General features: G+C 51.4%; 1 protein-coding gene across 10 annotated transcripts in view; it reads left to right on the top strand.

The window, feature by feature from the left end:
• MCF2L (MCF.2 cell line derived transforming sequence like) overlaps positions 1 to 23,269 on the top strand; it is a 165,905-nt gene that overhangs the window by 37,084 nt on the left and 105,552 nt on the right. For 2 of the 10 annotated variants that reach the window (XM_045186613.3, XM_045186611.3), the window contains exon 1: positions 17,124 to 17,977. The exons of 2 other annotated variants lie outside the window; for them this stretch is intronic. In XM_045186613.3, the coding sequence (XP_045042548.2) occupies positions 17,770 to 17,977 (208 nt within the window). In that variant the 5' untranslated portion in view covers positions 17,124 to 17,769. Of the gene's footprint in view, positions 1 to 17,123; positions 17,978 to 18,372; positions 18,680 to 23,269 lie in introns of those variants that run through there. 6 more of the 10 variants (XM_045186615.3, XM_045186614.3, XM_024578952.4 and 3 more) reach the window with 6 other exon arrangements.

Below are 23,269 nucleotides of genomic sequence, written 5' to 3'. Positions count from 1 at the left end.
GGGCATATTGGTGGGGAGAGTCTGAAACTGTATGATAAAATTGAATTTAAATGTGTCACTTTGCTAAGCAAAGCATTAAACCAACTTCCTAATTATAAATTGGCATGTTCTCCGGTGTTTACTGTTTTGGACGAATTCACACGCAGCGGGACTATAAACAGCAATGTGCGTCAGAACTGGGACGACACCGTGCTACAGACCACGTTATCACTCCCATCGCTGGCTCTATTGTTACCAGTTTCCTTTCCACTTCAATGTCAAGTCCACCAGCCAGAGAGAGTATGGGGCACAGAGCACTCAGTGTGAAAATTAATGAGGCAGATAACGGTTACGTGTCTGTTTTAGGAATATATTCTATCTTTACAAAGAGCAGTTGATACGTAAGAGGGGCCAGTGTGAGTATGGGCACTGCCTGGGTGAGGGGCTGCTTCCCATAGGTGACTCTGTCTCGTGTGCTGGTGTTCTGGGTGCAACCCATTCGGTGACAGCTGAAATCACCTCTGATCACTGCAGGAGGTACATAGAATGCCACACTTTGCTGGGACACCTATTTTGGAATCAGTATTTATGTGAGGTGCTTTTGGTGAATTGGAAGGTACATTTCCAGCTCTGATTTCCTGTAGGACCATGTGAAGGACTAGCCATCTGACAATGAGATCTATGGACGTTTTGGCCATGGGTGCCCATGTCCTCCAGGTTCCATCAGGTCAAGGTGGCCACCTGGTCTCACTCCAGGAGCTCGCTTTGTGGGAAGGGGTCACGGAGGGTCAGCAGCAGAAGCCCCAGGTTCACTAAGTGAGAGGCAGTGTTCGCACTAATAGATACGTACTGAGCCACCAACACTACTGGGTGGAGTGGGGGCTCCCAGAAGGCAGATGTGTTCTCTCTGTTTTACAGGGGCTTACTTCTGCACAGACACAGCCAAGTTCAGTGGCAGAAAGTAGGTGTGGGAAAGATCCCCCTGGAGATTTACCAACTGTGGTCCCCAGAGAGTGGTTGGTCCAGTCTACTGGGGCCTGTCCCTCTTTTGGCCCACCCAGGCCCCAGCCACCAGGGATGCTGTGATCCCTGTCTCTCAGCCTCCCAGCTGGAAATCTGGGAGCTGTGCCCAGACCTGCAGGGCTAGGACAGGAACAGACAAGGGCAGGGGAGGACGGAGGAGGCTGCCTATGTCTTCTTTGAGCCCTGTTCCCTGATGTTCCCTTAGCACTACGTTATTTTACAGTCTTGTGTGGTCACCTGACATTTCTAAGTGTGAGTGAAGTGTTACTTAAGTTCGCTTTCCTTGTTGAATTTTTCTGCGTTTGTCTCGTCATGCGATGAAATTGGAGCCAGAGGTCATAGTTTATTTTCCTGTAACACCAGTCATCCCAGGCTTCAAACACAGTGGCAGCAGGAGAATGACATTCTCCAGCTCTGCCCACATATTGTCGCCGAATCCCCACGCCCTGCCTCATTCCCTCCTGGCTCTTTCTGGGCTGGGCACGGGGCTCTAGGACATCTTGTTGTTCTCGATGCCCCTTCCCTGCTCCATCTGACACCTCCCAGAGATGGGAAGGTGGCCAAGAACACTGCTTTGAAGAAGGTGGCCCTTTCCTAATATCCCAAAGGATGTGGGGCCCTTGGCACCCCCACCATCTACATTCTTAAGCCGGTGTCAGTGCCCTGAACAGCTCACTAAGATGTCCAGCCTTAAAAAAGAAGGAAATCCTGCCATTTGGGACAATGTAGGTCGACCCTGAGGACATTATACTAAGTAAAATAAAGCAGACAAAGAGGGACAAATACTGCGTGATTCCACTCATAAGAGAGACTTAATAGTCAAATGCGTAGAAGCCGAGAGTAGGGTGGTGGCTGCAGAGGCTGCCGGGAAAGGGGCAAGGGTCATGTTCACTAGGTAGAAAGTTTTGGTTGTACAAGATGAGTGAGTTACAGGTCTGGGGGACAACATGTTGCCTTTAGTTACCGAGACTGTTCTTGCACTTAACAGTGTATTAGGAGGGTGCATCTCATGCTCTTAGTACAGAAAAAGTGGGACAGAAGGAAGCCTTTGGAGTTGAGGGGCGTGCCTGGGAAGGTCCCGACTCATCAGCCCATGCACAGGAAACAGGTGCAGTGCTCTGTGTATAACCAAACCCTCAGACCTCAGAAGTCAGGGGCAAATGAAGAGTGACGCAGCCAGGATCTGAGCCACACAGGTAGAGGCTCAAGCAGGTGCTGGATGAATAAGTCTACAGCAAGGCCAGAATGGCAAACCTCAAGTCTCGGTCTGGGTTTTGTGGGTCGGGAGTGGGAGGGAGCAAACTCTGAAATGCAGGGAGTGTGGGCATAGATCTGACCGGGTCTGGACCCTTTCTGTGGTCCTGTCTGGCTTTCACGGGCTGACTCTCTGAATATGATAACATCAGCTAATATTTACTGAATGCTTACCATATGCCAGGCACTGTTCTAATCATTTGTACGTATTTAATCCTCAAAACAACCCAATTACGTAGGTACTTTGTGAACCCCATTTTACAGATGGAGAAACTGAGGCAGAGAAAGATTAAGTAACTTCTTCAAGGTTACCCACCCAGTAAGTGGCCAAGCTTGGATTTGAACCCAGGGAGCTGAACCCAAACCCTGAACCGCATTACAAGGCCAAGTTTCCCGAACAGGCGTTTCCATCACCACAAAGAACACCTTCAAGCATTTGACATTCTGAATGGGAAATGGCATCCCGAAGGACCAGGGTCACTGGCTCACTGTGGGGCGAGGCCAGGTACACACGTCCTGAGTGCGTGGTACACACGTCCTTTCAAACGCACGCGTATATACATGTCTCCAGGAAGTGCCCGGATGCTTTGGAGAACCACGTCAACTCAGGGTGACAGAACTGAGTTGAGATGTTACATTGAGTCCCAGAGGGACTGATGCCAGATCCTTTAAGGCCAATGATATGTTTTTCTCTAGTTTTATTTCATTTCTTAGAAAGTATTTGAAACGTAGCAATAAAGTCCAGTGCCACAGTGTATTGATTTATTTTTCCTACTTCCCAGGAGGCATGATTACCAACGAACCCAAACAGCCAAATACAAGCTGAGAGCCAAGGGCACTGGCCCTGTACCTGCACGGCCACCCAGAACAGCGGCAGTCCCTGCTCTGAGCTGAGGAGGCACAGTTCTGCATTGAAAACCTGAACTCATGTTCAGGTAATAGGAGGAGAATATTTGCAGTCCAAGTATAAGTTAGCTTTAAGTATTTTGCCTTTTAAAAATGATAGTATTTTTAGCCTGGGCTTGTTTTATACAGTGGCCCGTATTTTTAGAGCCAACTCTCAGGAGACGTGGCCTGGAAAAGACACGTGAAAATGCTGTTTTCTAGAATTAAGTTGCAATGACATTCTGGGACCTCCTCTTTTAGCTGAGGTCCGTTGTTATGTAATAGAACACCTAATATGTTCACGGCACTCTGTTAGGTCAGATCGCATTGTTCACATGCACTTGACCTGTGTAATGACAGCGAGGTGAGGTCTGGACAGGCCGTTGTCCTCGGGGCAGCATGCAGCCCCCTCTCCGTCTTTGGGATCCAGCGTTGTTCGTGGAAGTAGCCTGACCAAGCATTGCATTCCAGTCTCCCCGCCTGCACACTTCCACGTCTCCCCACCTGCACTCTTTTGTTGGCTGGCATCTACTGCTGTTGGATTCACAGGAGGTCACCCAGTGAATCCTGGGTCCAGGGATGTCCCAGGCCTGGCTTTCAAACCAGGTCTCCTGGAAAGCCAGGAGCATCGTAACTAAAATCTCAAATTCTTGTTTATCTGACCACAGGTGTATACCCATCAGAACAGGACACACCATGCATGAGGTTTTCCTTAAATATTGGGCGTGTCTGTGAGACTCTCAAGTTTTACATGCATCTGTATGCCATCTCAGGGCTTTATCAGCCCCCAGATGGGCCAACCCTTTGTTCCCACAGCCCAAGGCTCTGGTCGTGGTCCGTCTTTGGCGCAAGTTTTAGAAGTATGCCTATTTCTCCTCACATCAGTGCCTGCCAAGCAGGCCTCTTCCTTGTCTCATATTCCATGGATGGACGGTTTTGTGATGTTGGGTTTGAAGCTTTATTTATAGGCTGACCTCCCACAGAAGGAAAACAGAGAGCGAAGGATCAATGGTGATAATGGGAGCCTGGCGACGTCTTACTGGACCGCACCAGTGGAAGATCCGTGCTCCACAGGCTCGCTGCTGCTCACAGACGGGCAGACGTGTTGTTACAGGGGCTACCACAGGATAGCTGGTCAGCGCAGAAGCATTTTCCAGGGGTCCCTGGTGCTTTTCTTCTTGGAGGATGCAGTGTTCTCAGAGATGGAGCTAATGCTTGTATTCATGAATCAGTAGCAGCCCAGTTATGAAGTATCCAAATTGGAGAGAGCTTTGTACTTTTAGCTCCATGTTGTGTATAAAGAACTATGGGGAGCCCTGAGTTGGTTGGAGTGGCACCCCATGGACCAAAAGGTAGCGGGCTTGACTCCTGGTCAGAGCACATGCCCAGGTTGCAGGTTCAATCCCTGGTCAGAGCAAGTTTGAGAAGGCAACCAGTCGAGGTCTGTCTCTCTCTCTCTCCCTGTCTCTCTCTCTCCTTGTCTCCCTCCCCCTTCCCCCTTCCTCTCTCTCTCAAAGCAATGAAAAAAATGTCCTCCAGTGAGGATTAAAAACAATTGAGAACTAGAAAGATCCAGGATCTGAAACATCTAGTTGAAGCTTATTCTGTGGATGAGGGTCGGGGGCCCAGCGATGCAGAGGCGTGCAGCCTCGTCCCGGGCCAGCAGGGTTCAAGTCCGGGTCTGGGCAGCACGCTCTCTACCTGGGCGGACTCGGCTAACTCATCTGTTTCCAGGCTTTATTTGTCTTTCTTCTTGTTTCACTTTTTATCCAAGAAGTGGAATATGGCTGATATATTATATATACTTATGCATGTGCATTTTTACTACCCTATCTTTTTTTCACGAGTTTTTATGGCTACCTTATCTCTAACTTGTGATTCTTATGGTTTTCTTCATTTTCCCATTGCTTATATCATAATGTGGAGAGTTTGCTATGGCTTACGATTTATATAAAGTTAATGAATATATATTTCATTTAGGATGATGCTTTGGCCAGCTCAAAGATAGTAAATTCAGTTTTTTCTTATCACTTAGAGTTTTTATTTTATAATTAAAGAGCCCCATTTGACTTAATGCAGACCTTTATCATCAATTGCGCATGTACGCAAACAGAAAACATAAGCAAAATAACTTGTTTAAAGTTTTCCTAAAATTTATCCACACCCAGCATTCAACTCTTCAAATCCCTTTAAGAGGTTCCCCACACCCACATGTCCCCTGTGCCCCCCCAGCAGTCTTCCTGGGCTAACAACTTATGAATGAATATTCTTCTCTTTCACTGATGCCTCATCAGTCAATGAATGAAGACTTTCAGCTGGTCATGGCCTCTCATGACCAGGTCAATGAGGGCTCTCAGAGAAACAAGACCAGTAGGAGAGATGCAGACATAAATCATACACTTATCCTTATATGGTTCATTTCAGGGAACTGCCTTATGTGATGGGAGGAACGGGAGAAATCTGCGGGGTCGGTGGCAGGCTGGAAGCTCAGGCAGGGTTTCTGTGTTGCAGTCCTGAGGCAGAATTCCTCTTCCTCAGAGAAATCTGTCTTTTCTCTTAGGGCCTGCAACTGATTGGACACGGCCCACCATGTTATAGAGTGGTCTGCTCTCCTAAAAGTCAGCTGACAGTTGTCAATTAACCACATCTCCAGAACGCCTCTACAGTAGCTCCCGGGCAAGTGCTGGGCTGGGTGATGGGACAGGAACCTCGAGACCTGACACGTGCACTGACTATTTCATGGCCCAGTCTCGTCTCGATTCACCTCCCTTATTCTTCTTACATTAGTCATTCTCCTCCTCCGCCCCCATGCACCTCCTGTGAGGGACACAGGCCGTCTGTTCTTTCCTGTGTTCCCACTGCCTCACGAGCTTCTCCTTTTCTCACACTCCACTCGTACCTCAGTGCTCTCATGGCTTGGGCAATGGGCTGATTAGTGCCAAAGGAACCCACACGGTGGGGTTCCGTTTCTGCTCCCCTGGGGTTTGCAGGGCACCTGGAGGTCTGTGGCAAGCTCCTTGAAGCCCTCACCATTTGCGGGTTTCGATGGACCCAAAGCCATACATAAATGTGGCAGCTGCTGAGAACCTTGCCCTGGACAGGAGGGCTGAGCAGCACCACTGTCCCCTGCTCAGAGATGAGGGCCATCTAGCTGAGGACGAGGGATAGCGGCAAGAAAACCAGAGGGGGCTGTGACCCGCTGTGCCGTCTCTGAGAAACTTCCCCTGAACTAAGGAGGAGTGTCTCATCCCCAATAAAGTGCAGTCGCACTCCTGCCTAGTGGTGGCATTGTTATTACATGTTCCCTTAGAGAAGTTAATACAATTCCAGTTTAGTTTTGAAGCCTTGTTCTTCCTCTCTTCTGTTTGTTTGAGACACATCCGATGCTTTTTCCTCTAATGCTCCTTTTACAAGGACTTTAACGAATATGCTAGAACTGCCTCCCAGCACTCCCCCTTCACGCCCGCCCCCTTCCATGGCATGCAGGCGTCTGCCACGTCTGCCCTCTGTGCTCTGAGCAGTTGCTGTGGCCGTTATTTTTATATATCCTGCTCTCTGGGGCTCTCTTGGAGAATTTCTCGGACCTGGTGTGACCTGAGAACACCCTTTTATAAGAGCAATGTGTGGTGTGAGGAGGGTCTTGTACACTCCTTGCCCCCCCACCCCCCTCAGACTCCCACATTTGGGGAGTTATCTCTCTAGGGGAGGGGCTGTTCCTTCTTGAGAACACAGTGTCCTCTTGCAGCAAGGTAGGTGAGTCATCCTGGGGAGGGCTGCTGGCCTGGTGAGGCAGGCTCCCAGAACAATAGGCGACAAAGGAAACTGCCGCTGTTTCCCTCAACCTCAGCTGCTAAAGGCATTCCCCAGCGTTTCGGTGTGTTTGCCTTCTTAGTTCTGTCTCCCACGATGAGAACTAATATTCCACTCTCCTAGCGTAGACAGGGGAGGGTATCGGTTGGCACGAGAGATGTCCAAATCTAAGACGTGAGTAACTCCTCACAACCACACGACCTCACACGCACAACCACATGGAGCCGCTGCAGTGACCTGGCTGAACGTCTGTTATTCCCGAGCACACGTGACACCGGGTCTGACCCTCCGCTCCCGGCAAGACTGTAAAATCAGATGTAAAATATTAGGAGTGGACACGCACACTCACTAGTTTTCTGAATAATCACGAGTGCTTACATGGTGCGAGGGGAACAATTTAAGTGTTTAGCCTGCTCGTCTCCAAGGGCAGCAGACTTGGTGTCGTCACAAAGAAGGGCTCTTCCTCCTGATGCTGGAGGGTTTGTAAGAGGCTCCCGTGTTCACCCCGGCCAGAGGTGGCCGTCCCCACTGTCGGCCCTTCAGTGGGTCCTCACAGCCCCAGCTCATTTTAGTCACTTCATGGGGACTTTGGGTGGGGTGGGTGGTCAGGTTCTTCCCCCAGGGGGTGGGAAGGGGCACAAGGTTTGGGCGTGCACAGGCGTGTCAGGTAACCGCTACTGCTGTCACAGACAGCCACACACACACAGGTAAGTGTGTGTGTTAAACAACACACACTTACCGTCTGCCAGTTCAGGCCGGACGCCCAAAACCAAGGTGTGGGCAGGGCCAGTTCCTTCCGGAGGCTCCAGAGGACTGTCCCTGTCCTGCCTTTTTCCAGCTCCTAGAAGCACCCACTCTCCTTGGCTCATGGCCCCAATCACTCCAACCTCAGCTTCGGGCAGCCCCTCTCTTCCCTGCCCCTGCCCTCCTGCCAGGGTGATCTCCCCGCCTCAAGGTCCCCAACTAACTACGTCCTCACAGTCCCTTTCCACGTAAGGTAACACGCTCAGGTTCGAGGACTAGGCTGTGGACATCTTTGGGAGCCGTCACTCAGCCCATCACAGCGGCTTTCTCAGTCATTCACCGACTTGGGGCCACGGGCTCTTCCTGTCCTGTTCCAAGCTGTGGCAGCAGCTCAGGTGGGATCCCCGCTGGGCCGGCTGTCTTTTTGGTTACGGTGACCACTGCCGCTTGGGCATGCATATAAACGTGCAGGTGTGTTAAACTTCTTTGCTTCCACTTCCCCTTCCCTTAACAGGGTGTCTGGGTCTCCCGACATCCCTGCCAAGGGGGCTCCTGCTCTCGGGTACACCCAGCTAAGAGAAGTGGCTGAGCTTCTAAAGGATCTGCTGAAGGCCTCATCTGTTCAACATAGGACGTAAAATGTGGCTTAAAGTCATAACTCAAAAACGTGAAGTAACTTTACATTACCGTTTCACCGCCACTAAAGTAAAATAGATGTGGGTCTATTCAGCTGCTTGGCCTGAATGTCCTCGTGTCCTGGAATTCACGTGTTGGAATCCTCATGCGTGATGTGGCGGCGGTAGGAGATGGGGCTGTGGGGTGGTGATTCGGTCATGAGCGTGGAGTGTAGGGAGTGGGATCTGTGCCCTTGGACAAGAGGCCCCACCGCCATGGGACGATGGGAAGAGAGGGCCCCGCAAAGGGGACCCTCTCCGCAGCCCAGCTATGCGGATGCCTCGATCTCAGAGTTCCAGCCTACGAAACTATGAGAAATGAACTTGTTTGTTCACAAGCTACCAGTCAGTGGCATTTTGTTTAGCAGCCTGAACAGACCATCACAGGCACTAACACGAAAGTGCGAAGCAGTCACTCTCCGCTTCGTGTTTCTTTACTGCTTTCTGCCTGTGGCAGCCTGTTTGTCGTGCAGAGTCTGTCTCACTTGGAGACTGGTCTGCCCTGTGAGTGGGTGCACAGGCCTGACACCTCCAAATGACTGGCTCAAGGTGCACAGCTGGGAGGTGGCAGGGCTGCCACCAAGCCTGGTGACATATTTAGATAAATTTGGGGCCTGAGGAAGCCAGTGCTCTGGGTCCCTGTGAGCGGGGTGGCCTGAGGTCACAGGCTCCACCCCATCCTGAAGCCCTGGCCCTTCCTGCCCTCATTCTCATGATTCTCAGAACAGGGCCCCCTCCCACGTGCCCACTCTCTGCCAAAGAGCTGGACTCAGACTTGAGAAGCCTTGCATTTCTCACTTGGGGTCCTTCTGAAGGTCACTCCTGTGTCACAGAGTCCTTGTCCCAATCAGTTAGAGGTTGTTTATGGCCTGCTGAGACCTTTGAGAAATTTCCATAAACAACCCCCAGTAAGTGACAGAAGCTGAGTCCCCGCCTTGCCCCTGTGTAACTGGTGCTGTGGGGAAACACACTGATCTCGCTCTCCGCTTAGCGTTCACGCAGGACTTTTACCAGATGGCGCCACCGGCATGTCCGCTCCTCACCTCTAGGGGACTGAGCTCTTTGCCGAGCTCAGGGACGGCATTTCAGAGCCTGTCACAGGCTCCTCAAAGAGTGCAGCTTGGGGAAGCAGGGCCTCCCGTGAGGAGGGGCCTTTATCCACGGTTATCTGATGAACCCGGGCCTCCCACCCCTCAGCTGGGAAATGCCTCCGTGAGAGTAGGGCCCTATCCCTTTCAGTTCCCAGAACTCTGGCCGGGCTCCTGCGGATGTGGCCCCGCCAGCCCCTTTTGTTACCCTGACAGAGGGGATCTTGGTGATAACGTTATTCCGATTCCATAACTTATCTATTCTTTTGGGGCCTTAAAATAGCTTCAGGTTAGTTTGTAAGGCTCAGTCCTGTTTATTTAAAGACTTCAACCCGGATCTCTTCTTCTGCCACTCCGTCTGTCCCGCAAAGGGGCAGCAGAGGCTTGGGGATGGGAGCCAGGACTGCTCTTCACTCACTGCCCTCTCTCCAGCGGCCTCCAGGTCAGGGCAGGGAAGGAGGATGCTCCCATGTGTGCGCCTGTGCACACACTCGTGTGGGCTGCCCTGTCTGGACGCCTCCCTGGGTCCTGTTTTCACTGCCTGTGTGGGACCTGTGTGGGACCCAATATTGGTGGTTGCGCCTTCCCCTGGTGCCTCCTGCTTCACCCACCTTTCCCAAATCTCAGCAACGAGGAGCTCTGTCCGTTTAGGCGACTGTCCCTTTTTTTGCCATCTCTCGTGAGTGTTCTCCCCCCCTCCACACACACAGCTGTACTGAGATATAATTGGCATAGAACGTGTGAGTTTAAGATGCTCGGCGTGGTGATTCGATCTAGGTATGTAATAAGAATGATTACCACAATAAGGTCAGTTCCCACCTTTATCGTGCCACGTAATTACCATTTCTTTGTTTGTGGTGAGAACATTTAAGATCCTCTCTATTAGCAGCTTTCAGGTAAACACACAATACAGTATTGTTAACCAAAGTCACCGGGCTGTACATCAGCCCTCCTTACCAAAGCTCTGGGGAGGAAAGCTTCCGTCCCCTGCCCGCCCTGGGAGGGTGGGAGGAAGGAATCATCTCTCTACACCAGCGCTGCCCCCTCTCTCCAGGGCTGGTGCAGGAAGGGTGGGTGGGGGAAGGGTGGTGTGAGGGGAGCTGGTCTCTGAGTCCCACGGCAGGCCCCTGTCCCAGGAACACCCAAGTTTTCTGAATTCAGATTTTGGGCATCTTTGTCTGTTAGCTGAAATTCTGGGACAACAGGAAGAATCCCACCTGCCATTCCATTGCTTACATTAGTACCTACCCCATGCCTGGGCCTGCACACCTTTCCTTCCCACCATAGGGGATGTGCTTCCCCTCCTGTGAGTAGCTGAAAGCTGCTGGTGAGGGGAGGAGAAGGGAGGAAACCCACTTGTGAGGGCCTGTCCTGGACCAGGGCTTCTGGGCTATGTGGGAGCGGGTTGTATGTCCACTGCAGGAGGAGTGCTTGTAGGAACTCAGCAGGGGTGACTGGCTCTGGGGCTCACAGTGTCTTCAACAGCTGGCACAATCAGGGACTGACATGGAGCAGGTTGGGGTAGGTCTTGGCAAAGCGCAGGCATAACCCAGCGCTGTTGCTCTGGCTGCACACCTGAAGTTTCTTCCGCCTGCTGGATCTGGACGCTGCGGAGAAGGAGACACCTGCTGGACAGATGCCTCCAGCGCAGCTTGCTTTCCCTGCCACCATCCCTCAGGGCGCAAACCAGGGGAAGGTGTCAAACAAAACACGCCTGCAGAGAAGAGGCTGGGAAATGAATAAACAATCTAATTAGCTGGGTGGGCTGGAGGTTTTCCTGCAGTAATTTAGCACTGAGGACATTAATTTTCCCTCCTCTGTATGTGTCACTTTACGCAGAACAAGCACATTGGGTCTAAGATTCAGTTCATCCTACAAATCCACTCATCCCAAAGGTGCATGAAAATTAGTCTCCACAAGCCCACGGGACCCAGGAGTTCTGGGACATACCTGCCAGGTGCCAGGTCCCTGGCTTCACCCCCCTTAGCGTCTGGCACCAGCCAATACTCCGGGACACAGGCATCAGCTGTGAAAGAGCGCTTCACCTCCAGCAGTGCTTATCGGCGGGAGGGCTGTGTGGCGCTTCCACGCATCCACGTGCCGTTCTGTCGTCCACGGCTCACCATGGGGAATGTGAAGTTCTGGAGGGGGGGGCCTTGTCCTCCTCTTGCAAAATGTGTCTCATCGCAGGCACAGCCGGTGCAGGCCTGCACCCGCTCCTCTCCATCTGCTGAGATTCCAGGGAGGTAGCCCTGGACCATGGGTGCCTCAGTTACCCAGTTTGTGTGGGGCTTGGAAATGTGGTCTGTGCCGCCGTAGGGCTGGTGTGAGCAGCTCCTGCCTTGCTCCAGATGGTGGTCTTTGGCTAGTTTCTAATTTGGGGTGATTTTTTTCCTAATTTTGTGTTTTAGGAAAAGAGACCCCTTACCATGCAAGCTCTTAGCAGTGCTGGGCTGGCCCTGGGCTGGGGGGCCAGGTGAGCCCACCAGGATGCTACCTGTGGCAGGGCCCCACCCTCCAAGGAGGACCGCTGACCCCAGCCCTTTGTGTATTTGCTTGGCGAGGATCCGTGTGAGCACACGTCTGCACATGCACACACCAGGGACATATTTCAGAAGCTTAAGAAAAGCCTGTGCCCTTTGCTCTGTCATTCTACTTCTAGGAATTTAACAGAGAAACGATCAGACCTGCAGAAAAAAGTTGTATGCCTGTGGGGTTTTTTTATTATTGTAATAATTAAGGATTACTAAAAAATCTGATTAAATTTTAAAACACACACAAGGTAATATTTACACAGCTATTAAGATCATGTGGAAGAGTAGCAGCATGAAAAAAGTTTGAGTGGAAAATTTATTACAAACAATATATATAGTTACAATTTGTATAAAAGTACAGTAGAAGGATAAACAAAAGACTATCTCTATATGACACTATGGTTTTTTTTTCCATTTCTAAAGTGAAGACAATGACTTTTTGTACTCACAAAAAAATACATGTTCTCCTAAGTGATTGATTTTAGCCGTCAAAATGTAACGATCATTTGTAGGTAAGAACTTTAGTCAAAAGCAGCCATCCTATCAGATTTTTCTCACCAAAAGGACATCTTCCAGCTAACTAAACTTACTTCTTCATTGTCCTTTTATAGTTTGTGTTACTGTAGATTTCGGACATCCTTACCGGAAAAGCCTTGAAAAAGACAGAAACCTAAGAGCTCCGTCTCCGGTGTCCCCGTGAGCACACAGCTCAGGAGCGGAGGCAGAATGCCCTCGCCCCGCTTTGTCAGGCAGGACGCACACTGAGGACTGCATTTGAGGTGGCTTACCCACCTCTCATCTCGACCTTTGCTTCAGCTGTTTCCACTGTGGAACAAACCCAAGCAGTACTCCGCCGTGGCCTGCAGACACAAACTGTGAACGCCTCTTCATGGGGGCTGTTGCTCTACAGAAGTCCAAGTTCTTAAAAAAGGGGGGTGGGGGACAAAGTCCAGGATGAGCATCAAGACTGGGGCTTGTGCATGTCCAAGCAGAGAGGAAATGCCTGGCCAAAATGCCGAATCAAGGAGAATTTTCCTCCTCATGCAACCTGACCCATGGCTCTAAAAAACTTTATTGAGGGAATGATAGACAGATAAAATTGTATGTATTTTAACTGTACAGTGTGATGATTTGATATCTATTGTGAAGTGATTACGAGGATCAAGATAATTAACACATCCATCACCTCACATAACTCTTTTTGTGTGTGTTCAGTGAAAATGTTTAAGATCTGCCCTCAGCGACTTTCATATACACAGCACCCCATTATTAACTGCAGTCACCACGCTGCGCACGAGACCCTCAGACCTCGTTCATCATCCTGGGAGTCTGTGCCCTTCCCCCACTCCTCCCACTTCCCTCTCCCCCAGCCCCTGGCAACCACAGCTCTGTTCTTCTCTGTTCCTGTGAAATTGTGTCTTTTGTCTGGCTGTTTCACTTAACATCATGTCCTCCAGGCTCATCCATGTCGTCGCAAAAGGCAGGATGTCCTTCCTTTTATGGCTGCATAATCAGCCAGTGCATATACACCCCACATCTCTCTGCCCATCCATCCTTTGAAGGACTTCGGGTTGTTCCCATGTCTTGACTGCCGTGAATGATGCTGCATTGAACGCGGGGTGCACATGCTCTTCGAGATGCTGATTTCGTTCCCTTTGATAGGTACCTACAGTGGAATTGCTGGATCATACTGTAGTTCTATTTTTAATTTTTCGAGGGACCTCCATACTGTTTTCCATACTGGCTGCCCTAATTTACATTCCCACCAGCAGTGTGCAAGGGTTCCAATTTCTCCACGCCCTCACCAACACTTGTCATCTGTCTTCCTGATGACAGCATTCCTAACAGGTGTGAGGGCGATATCCCCTTGTGGGTTTGATTTGCATTTCGCTGCTGATTTACGGTCCTGAGAACAATCTAGCCCTTTTTACGTTACGTAGTGACTCTCAGAGTCAGTCCCTCTCACAGAGTTCTGGGTGAACCCTGCCTTTTGATTGCTGAATGTTCCGGCCCCATCTTTGGCCCTGGGTTGGAGGAAAGGTAGCTGGTGAGGATCTCGGAGTAGGGGTGGGGTGGGTGGGATCATCCCGAGTGCTGGGTGGTGGGGATGCTGCTGGGCCCAGAGGGTTGGGAGAACAATGTCATCAGAGAGCCAGGTGAGGGGCCCTCGGGTTTGGGTCGAGAACAGTGGTCTAGTGGCATCTCCAGTGTCTGTTTCTTCATGGGCTGCCCACCTCCCCCCAAACCTGCTCCTTGAGGGCTTAAGTCCCCTGTCCATTTCCTTCTCCCCTTCCTAGCCTCTCACCTCTCTCCAGACCCTGCGATGTGTGAATCCTCAGGGACTAACGGAGGAAGACCCAGCCTCCTGCAACCTGCTCCTTTTCAGGAGGAGCCCCGCAGCTTCCTCTGCACCGTGTAAAAGTGTGCCGTCACATAAAAATGTGTTGTGACATGGTTAGTTTCCCTGTACCCCATGCCTGTTCAAGGAAAGTCGCCGTGTCTCTGCAGCTCCCCACGCCCCTGCCTGAAGACTTGGGGGACCAATGCCGTGTGTCCCTAATACTGCATAGCTCAGTTTGGCCTCTTTCTGAATTAGGTGTAAATGGAGTCATCTATTCTTTGCAGCTCGCTGTTGTGGCTCTATTGATGTAAAGTACTTTGTTTTCGCTGCTGCGTGGCTTCCCGTTGTGTGACCACACCTCTCCTTGTTTATCCAGAGCGCTGTTGAGGGACTTGTGCTGTCTTCCGTCCTCACTCTCCCCTCCTTCTCTGTTTCTCCCCTCCCCTCTTTCTCATTTCCCTCTCCTTTCCTCCTCCCCTCCCCCCTCCTCCTTCACCATCAGCGATACTGCTGCAAACACTGGTGTCCATGGACAGACCCTGGTGTGCACGTGCCAGAGCACGCTGCTGGAACAGGGCCATGCCTCTCTGACTTTGTCATTCAGCCGGCACCTTAGTTCCCGAGGGAATCGTACCCATCGACACACTTCATTCGCTAGCTTGTTCACCCTCTGCCATCAGGGATGTTGGGTCGCCATTAGTGGCTGGCCCCCATTTGGAGTGGAAACCCCGTGAGGGCAGGGAGCCTGCCTGCCTTGCTCAGCCCTACACCCTGGAACCAGCACCGGGCCTGGCTCCTGGCTCCTGGCTCCCGGGAAGAAATTGTTCAGGAGTCCAGGTGCGGTCTGAAATTCCCAACCTTTCAGGATGTTCTTGTCAGTGGTTACTCCTGCTTCACACCCCAGCTCAGCAGTGAGGTTGTGCTGTCAATGGCTGCAAATTTCTTCAGAGGGCCATTTCCAAGTGTCCCCCTTCTCCATGCTGCCCGTCCCCACACCCTTGAAGTGGGATAAGGCAGTGCAGGAAGTACATGCGTCCTCACTTTCCATGGCCAGCATCCAGCTGCACCTAGGCCTGGCTGCTCCCAGCTCCTGTTACCTCTTACAATGGTGCATCTCCGCCTCCCCCACCCCCACCTGTCTCATAAGGGCGGGCTCCTCAGGGCTCCTTAGGGCTCCTTGTTTCTCAGAACCTGACCTGCCCACCCCTCCAGCTCTCCTGTTTCTCACCTCCCTTTCATGGCTAACTTTCCGGAACAGTTGCTAAGAGGATGTGCTGGGTATCCAAGTATAACATTACGTTCTACCTTCCCACCTGGGTGCCGTCTGGCCTCAGGCAGAGGGATGAGCGGCCTGTCCTGCTTCTCTCTGGGAGGGGCCAAAACAGTATGGAGAGCAGACCTGTGCTCTTGGGGTACTCTGGCTAAGATCCTTCATACCCTGTTGGGTTTGGGACCCTACCTAACTGTCCCCATCTAACTGTAAGGGACATTGGGGATAGTATCCCAATTGAGATATGGCATTTCGCTGAAGCAAACACTTGCTTTCTAGGTCTGTGTGTGTGTGCATCTGAGTTTGAATCCTGCCTCTGCCACTTACCAGCTGTGTGACCTTGGGCAACTTACTGAACTTCTCTCTGTGCCTTATTCTGTAAAACAGGATAACAACAGTGCCCATCTGCTAGCCCCTAGTGAAGATTAAATCATTTCACACCCTGTGAGTTTGGGAGGGTCCCTGGAACTTAGTCAGTACTCAATATACATTGGGTGGTATTTTGTCATTTTTATACTCTAAGCAAATAGAAAATGATTTTTATAGAAAGCACCATTTGTGCTATAATTTAGGGAGAGTAAAGGTGTGATAGGAATTGAAAGAGAGAAGGAAGGAAGGAAGGAGGGAGGTTTACTTTAAATGACTGGCTCACACAGCTGTGGGGGCTGGTCAGTCCAGGCTGCAGGCAGAGACCCAGGGAAAGCCAGCGGTGCAGCTTAAGTCCGAAGTCGTCGGGAGGCAGAATGCCCTCTTCCTCCGGGGAGGTCAGCCAGCTGACTGCCGGAGGCCCACCCACATTAGGAAGGGTGATTTGCTTTCCTCACAGTCTACTTACTTAAATGTTCATCAGATCCACAAAATACCCTCGAAGGCACAACCAGAGTAGTGTTTAGTCAAACACCTGGGCGCTGAGGCCTGGCCATGTGGACACAGGAGAGCCAGCATCACAGGTGCCGTCAGACTCAACCCAGAAGCAACACTGGGGGCAGCAGCCAGGAGCCCTTCAGGGTCCAGGGAAGAAGCAGGAGCGTGACTGGAGGATGGAAGTCAGTGAGAACACAGCGGGCAGAAGGCTTTGCCTTTTCCTTTGCTTTTGGTTTAAAGGTGGGACACACTTTCACAGTGAGTGGTTCTCCAAGCGTGGACCAGCAGCACCCCCAACACATGGGGTCCTGGTACAAATACACATTCCTGCACCCCCTCCCACAGGACCACCAACTCTGGTCATCTGGGTTAACAAACCTTTAGGGGAAATTCCAATGAGCCTCCAGTTTGAGCACCACTCAAGTACACTTCTGTGCGAGGACAGGTGGGGACCAGGCGACGGGAGGAGGAGGTGGAGCTGCCTGGAACGGGACATCCTGGCCCCATGTGTCTGCAGAGGCCTGAGGGACCGTGGCCCCCTGGGGCCAGTTTTGGTCAAGGACAAGCGTGGGTGTCATTGCCTCTGGAGAGGTAGGAAGGCGGATGCACCCACTTCACTGTGGGGAGGAAAGGGCCTGTGTTTTCGGACACCCTGTAGGTGGTGTCTGGCTCGTGTGGCCATAGCAAAGCTGGGTTTTGCTTCAGCAAAGGTCAGACCAGGACATTGGTCCACGAGGAAAAGGCTGCCCTGTGGTGATGACTTTCCAGACCTCTCCCCTCATTGGGCTGTGTTTTGAACCATGAAAAATTGCTGGTATTCAATGGGTTTTGATGTTTAAAAAAAACCCCAGTGATTTCTTAGTTTTACCCCACATCTTCCCTGTGTGGTTATTACACTTTCATTTCAGGTGGCAGCGAGCTCTCTGAGGGCAAACGCTATGTCACCTGAACCTTTCCACACCTTGGTGCCTGACAGTCATCACACTCAGCTGTTGGCACACGCATTATAATGACATGAGTGGCAGTTCGAATCTCTGCCACTGCTCGCATGCATTTCCCAGACGATGCATGGAAATAGGCACTTCTCCCTGAAATACTCATGTAAGGAGAGGCATGCTGCCTGTAATGCCAACCACAGAAGGACGGCAAGGCCCCTGGGTCGGAGAGGCCCCATCCAGGGCCCAGTGTGCCCGCACGTGTTCTTGCACGTCCTTGGGATGCAGCAGCCATAGCCTTGCACACACATGACTCGCATCTGCAGGGCAGTGAGGTGTAGAATGCACATAATGGCTTCGTGCCAACCATGGTGAGGCCGGAGGGCCTGCAGCGCAGCTTCCCTCCCCGCCTGCGTCCTTGGGCAGGCAGCGCGCTGCGGGAGCAGCTGGTCCACCCGGCCACCCAAGGACCCACCAAGGACCCAAGGACGCGGGGCTTCCCGGTCGCCATGCGGCGGCGCGGGCAAGGTGCGGTAGGCTGCTGCAGCCTCTGCACCTGCCCGGGGACTGCCGGAGGTAAAGGGGGGCCGGCAGGTTCCAGGGCTGCCTTGACGGTGGCCACTCCTCAGTCCCTCCTTCCTCAGGGGGGAGGGGGAGAGAGGAGGGGTACGCAGAGAATCGGGCCTGGGAAGAGTGGGCTGGGCTTCGCCTCTTTGCGGGAGAGGGCTGCTGGCCGAGATCCCCGCGGGGTGCACACGCGGGACTGTCGGGCAATCGGTGGGTGCACACTCTTGAGTTCCAAGTTACTGGGGTGGGTGCTCGCGCGGGGCTCCTGGTGACCTTGGCGGTGCACATTTGGGGCTTCCAGGTGACCTTGGGCTTCCACACGTGGGGTTTCCAGGTGACCGCGGGAGTGCACACTCAAGGCTTCCAGGTGACCGCAGGGGTACACACGGAGCTCCCTAGTGGCCGTGGGGACATGCGGGGCGGGCCTGCTTCCGCTTCCGCTGAGCAGCCCCCACCCTGGCGCAGGGCGCGCCCCTTGGCGGGGCTGGGGACCAATCCAGGAAAGGGAGGCGCTGCCGTGCCCCCCCAGCCTCGCTGCCGCGCCCCCCTCCCCACTTGTGCTACCCCACCCTTGAAGCACCTTCTGGTGCAGAGGAAAGCAGCTGCAGAGGATCGTTTTGTTCTGCCGGAGGATGAGGTTTTGGCTGAGAAATGAAGAGATGGCTTTGGAAGAAATGGTGCAGAGATTAAATGCGGTTTCCAAGCACACTGGTAGGAGGAGCTGCTGGCCTTGAATTCTATGTTCTTAAGCTTGACATCATGTGTTGAATCGTAGGGACATGTGTCTAATTTTTGTATAACAGCCTTCATTTTTTCCCCTAGCAATAATAACAGGAAAGGGCAGCTATGATGGGCATTTGTCTGGCAGCGGATGAGTTTCCATGGACAGTCAGCATGATTTTATTCTGCCTAGGATAGTTAAAAAATTGCAGGTTGATGCCACAGGCTTTCTAGAAGATCCCTGGTCTGTGCGTGGAGCGGTCGTCTGTAATCTGCTCATTCAACCTGCGTTTGCAACCATAGCGATGGAGAAAGCATCAGTATCTGTGGGTCGAAAATAACCGGAGCCAAGGGCTTCTCGAGCCTGCTGTTGGCTGTGGTGGTGATACCGGCTCATTTTGAGGAGGAAAACTCCAGATTAATCAGGTGGTGCTTTTCTCCACCAAATATAATTTTGCCTAAGACACATGTTTGGAAATGGTATGGGTACAGAGTGGAAGTATAGCATCCTCGGACATTCATTTTCAGTACTAATGAAAAGATTGCTTAAAATAAGCCTCTAGGAGCAGGTTGGATGGAGTCGTTTAGGTTTCAGGAAAAGCTGAGCTGGCAGTGTCCTGCTATTGGCTTTCAATCCGTCACATCTGAGTTTCCCTGCTGCACTGTGCAGGCGAAAAGGGTCAGCATTAACTAGTTTTCCTTGAAATGAAGAGGAAATAATCCTGTGTCATTAAAAGTAAGTCGCCAAATTTTTGCCTGATGTTGCTGTATGTTGTGTTATATACCATTACCTCATTATCTAAATGATATTTGCCTGGAAGGTTCGATTTTGTCAGTTGTGTGGTTTAGGTGTGGTACTCTTTCTTCTCTCTCTCTCTCTCTCTCTCTCTCTCTCTCCCTCCCCACCCCAGAAGTGGGAGACCTCAGTGGCTTTTGAGAGCAAAGCAATGATTCAATTAGCATACGCATCATTCTGTGGGATGGTCTAACCAAGACTTTCAGAGACATTTAGTTTTTGATAGTGATTTTTATGATTAAAGTTACTGGATTTATTGTATGTGGGTCAAAAGAAAATGAAACCGTTCTATGCCATCTGGCCCCTTATTCTTAGAAGGGCAGTGAGCGTTTGAAACCCAAGTCGCGTTTCGCTTGGTGCAGGATTTGGCGTGTGGCTGAGGTGAAGGGCACAGCGGACCGCAGACTCCCAGGGCTGCTCCCACTGGCCCTGGAGGGGGAGGGACGGCTCTTCACACCCTCTGCATTGGGCCTGGAGTCGGAATTACGGAGTGGGAACTCTTCCAAGAGTGATGTCATTCCCTAGGTTTTAGGGATGGAGGTTTTTTCTTGAGCTCTGAGAGACGCATGTGCATTTTGAATTGTTAAAAGGCTGTCTCCAAAAAGCAGGAATAATGCCGACCACTCACTGAATGTATGTGGCATGCGAGCCAGGTGCTTATCTTGACCATGATCTTATTCTAAGCAGAAACTCTCAAGTGTGTGTCCCTCGACACATGTGTGCTGCCAGCTACTGCAGATTTCACCAAGACTCTTAAATCCAGGTCAACAGATGCCCGGCTTTATGAATGTCCAATGTCGTTTTCTTAGGGGAGAGCAACCTAAGCAACCGCTTACCTCCCACTAACACCGCCTCTCCCTTGGGCACAAATGCATTTTTCACTCATTTCACATGTGAGGCAACGCTGAACGGAGGCTGAGACATGACGTGGGCGGTGGGGCTGTATCCCAAGCTGTGTATCGACACAGTGCCATCCACTCAGCCTGGGGAAGGGGACGTAGGTCGATGTAAACCTACTCACCGACTGGGGCCTAAGTCCCAGGTCCATCCTCAAAAGAATTCCCCATCTGCAGCAGAATGGCTTTCACCTGGAGGTAGTAGAGTTGTCCCACCTCCAGGGTGATTTGGGATAACTGGCGGGTGTGGGTTGGTGGCTCCAGGACACTGGTCTGCACGTTGGTGTGGACATTCAGGGCAGGGGGCCTGGCCCATCTAGGACAGAGTCACAGCTGAGGGCTTGGGTTCAGTGACCTCGCACAGAGCTTTGTGGCTATTTCACCTGCACGGAGTGGGACCCTCCGTGCCTCTACGCTCAACCGGCAGGCATTTTATCTTTGTCCTCTGGTCCGGAATGTGGTTGCTCTATTTGAAATTCAGATTTATATGTTGCTCCCCCTCTGCAAGAACATACATTATTTAGGTTAGTCTGCACGCAAAGGAGGACAAAGCACACTGCCCATGTGGCCTGTGAATCTTATCTTTTGACCTTGAGAATGTAAATTGTATATGCTCTTGAACCTGATCTTTAACCACAAGGCCAGGAGCACTTTCCAGTGGTGAAAAGCTCTCCTTCTATGTGGTAGGGCTTCTTTTCCAGCATCTGCATTATTTTGGTTTTCTCTTTATATTTACAGCAATTGGTGAAAAAATAACAAATATTTGAGGGAGAAATGCTAGTGTATTTAGATGAACTAAGCAATTTTGAATGCAGAACAGTCATCCTCAAACCGGAGCATCTGACACATCTGTAGAGAATCATCCCAGACCCCTGGGCCCCACCCACAGAGCTTCTCATTCAGCCGTCTGCAGCAGGGCCTGAGAATTTGCATTTTAAGTTCTCAGGTGATGCTGATGGTGCTAGCCCAGGAACCAAACTTGGAGAACCACTGCAGTAGAAGTCTTTAAATCTAGTGCCACCTTCTCCATTAATTAACCTTCTGCGCAATGTTAGCTCTTGTCATGGAAGAATGGATGAGGACGGATGGGTGGATGGGTGAGTGGATGGGTGAATGGGTGGATGGGGCTGCACACAAGACAGTAAAAGCAGAAGCAACATCGTATCTTGAATTTTAATGTTCTCCTTCCCCACCGAGGACCAGCCACTTTTCGCTCTTTACATATTGAAGGAACAGATCCCTGGTTTGCATCAGAACATGAGTGATGGTGGGGGAGGGTGCTGTGAGCCTGCCTCACTGGTTGGAGTTCAGCCATGGCACTCACACTCTCTGGGCCAAACATCTTCCTTCCCACCCATTCTGTCCCATCTTCTCATCTCCTACACCAAGCATACCACAGTTCAAGAAACTAAATTTCACTAATATCTCAGCTGTTAACTCAGCCACTTTGGGAGGATGAGGATGTTGCCCCATACTCTCACTATAGCAACATTCGGGGAACTAGTGTCCATCCTCCCGACACGTTCCTTTTAAAGGGGTTAAAACCACAGCGGTGGTCTCTGTACGCCATATCCAAATTCAGCTGGGAGGAGCAGTGGACTTTCTTTAGCGAGTTCCACTGCTGAGATCTCTAGAGAAGCCGGAAGTCGGAAAGGGGAGGTAGCTTTTGCGGCAGACCTGACCTGTGACGTTTCTTTGGCGCGTAAATAGATGCTGTTGGGTAGAAAGGGTAAGAACATAGAACAACAAGCCCAAATATGTAGAAAGTGCTCTGTGAGGGAGATGATGTAGCCACATTCTTGATTTTAACTTGTGAAGCCTGTACCCCGCATAAGCCTTCCCTTGTAAGGGATCTTGGTTGTCTGTGTTCTGGGTTTCCCCGAAGAAACTATTCCGTTCCGCAGCTGTTGATCATTACTGTCTTAATGGAACCCTGAGGTTCTGCCCTGAGGACCCCTGGGTCCCCCACCTAGGACAACCTGTCCAGCCGAGAACACGCCCACCTCTGGCTGTGTCACCCCCCATTCCTGGACCATGGAGAGCTCTGCTCTCTTGTCGTCTCTGGTCCCCTGCCGTAATGTGTCCTGCTCCTGCCAGGACACTTCCCTCATGCTTCCAGGGGCTCTGGTCTCTGGCTTCCTTCCCTTCCCCATTAGCAGGGCTTGTTGTGACTTGTCCACCCACAGGGTCCCTGATGATGCTCACCTGCTCCTTCAGGTCCCCCAGCTGAGGTCTGTGACCTGCTGTTGGCATCACTGGGGCTGAACTTCCCCACTGGCTCTGCACCAGCCCAAATCCTACAACCCTGCGAGGAGCCAGGCCACCCTGCCACACCCCCTCCAGTCCCAGGCAGTCCCGTGAAGGGTCTGCTTGGGTTAATACACGAAAATAAATAGTTAACCCAGAAATTCCCAAACACACCCTAGGAACTTTTTGTGTAAAATTTGTACAAGCTTTTGGAAGATTCTTCTGCATGCAATACAGCTATTCATGTTTGCATTATGGAGCCTGGAAGTCCTTGTCGTGTGAGGTCAGAACAGCATGGAGGCCAGCTGGGCCAGTGGGGAGGAGCCCCGAGTGACAGCGGAGGGGCTTGGCCGGTGCACTGGTCATATCCGGCTGCTGTAACAAAGTGCCACAGACTGGGAGGTTTAAACAACAGACCCTTATTTCACACAGTTCTGGAGGCAGGAAGTCGGAGGTCAAGGTGTTGGCTGGGCTGATTTCTCCTGAGGCCTCCATTCCTGGTATGTAGATGGCCATCTTCCTCCTCCTGAGTCCTCACAGGGTCATCCCCCTCTTCATATCTGTATACTGATCTCCTCCTTTTCTTTTTTTAAATGATTTTATTTCTCTTCAGAGAGAGGAGAAGGGAGGGAGAGAGGGAGA

This window comes from Desmodus rotundus, chromosome 13 (assembly GCF_022682495.2).
Source record: "Desmodus rotundus isolate HL8 chromosome 13, HLdesRot8A.1, whole genome shotgun sequence".
NCBI lineage: Eukaryota > Metazoa > Chordata > Mammalia > Chiroptera > Phyllostomidae > Desmodus > Desmodus rotundus.
This window is presented reverse-complemented; position numbering and strand designations above follow the sequence as displayed.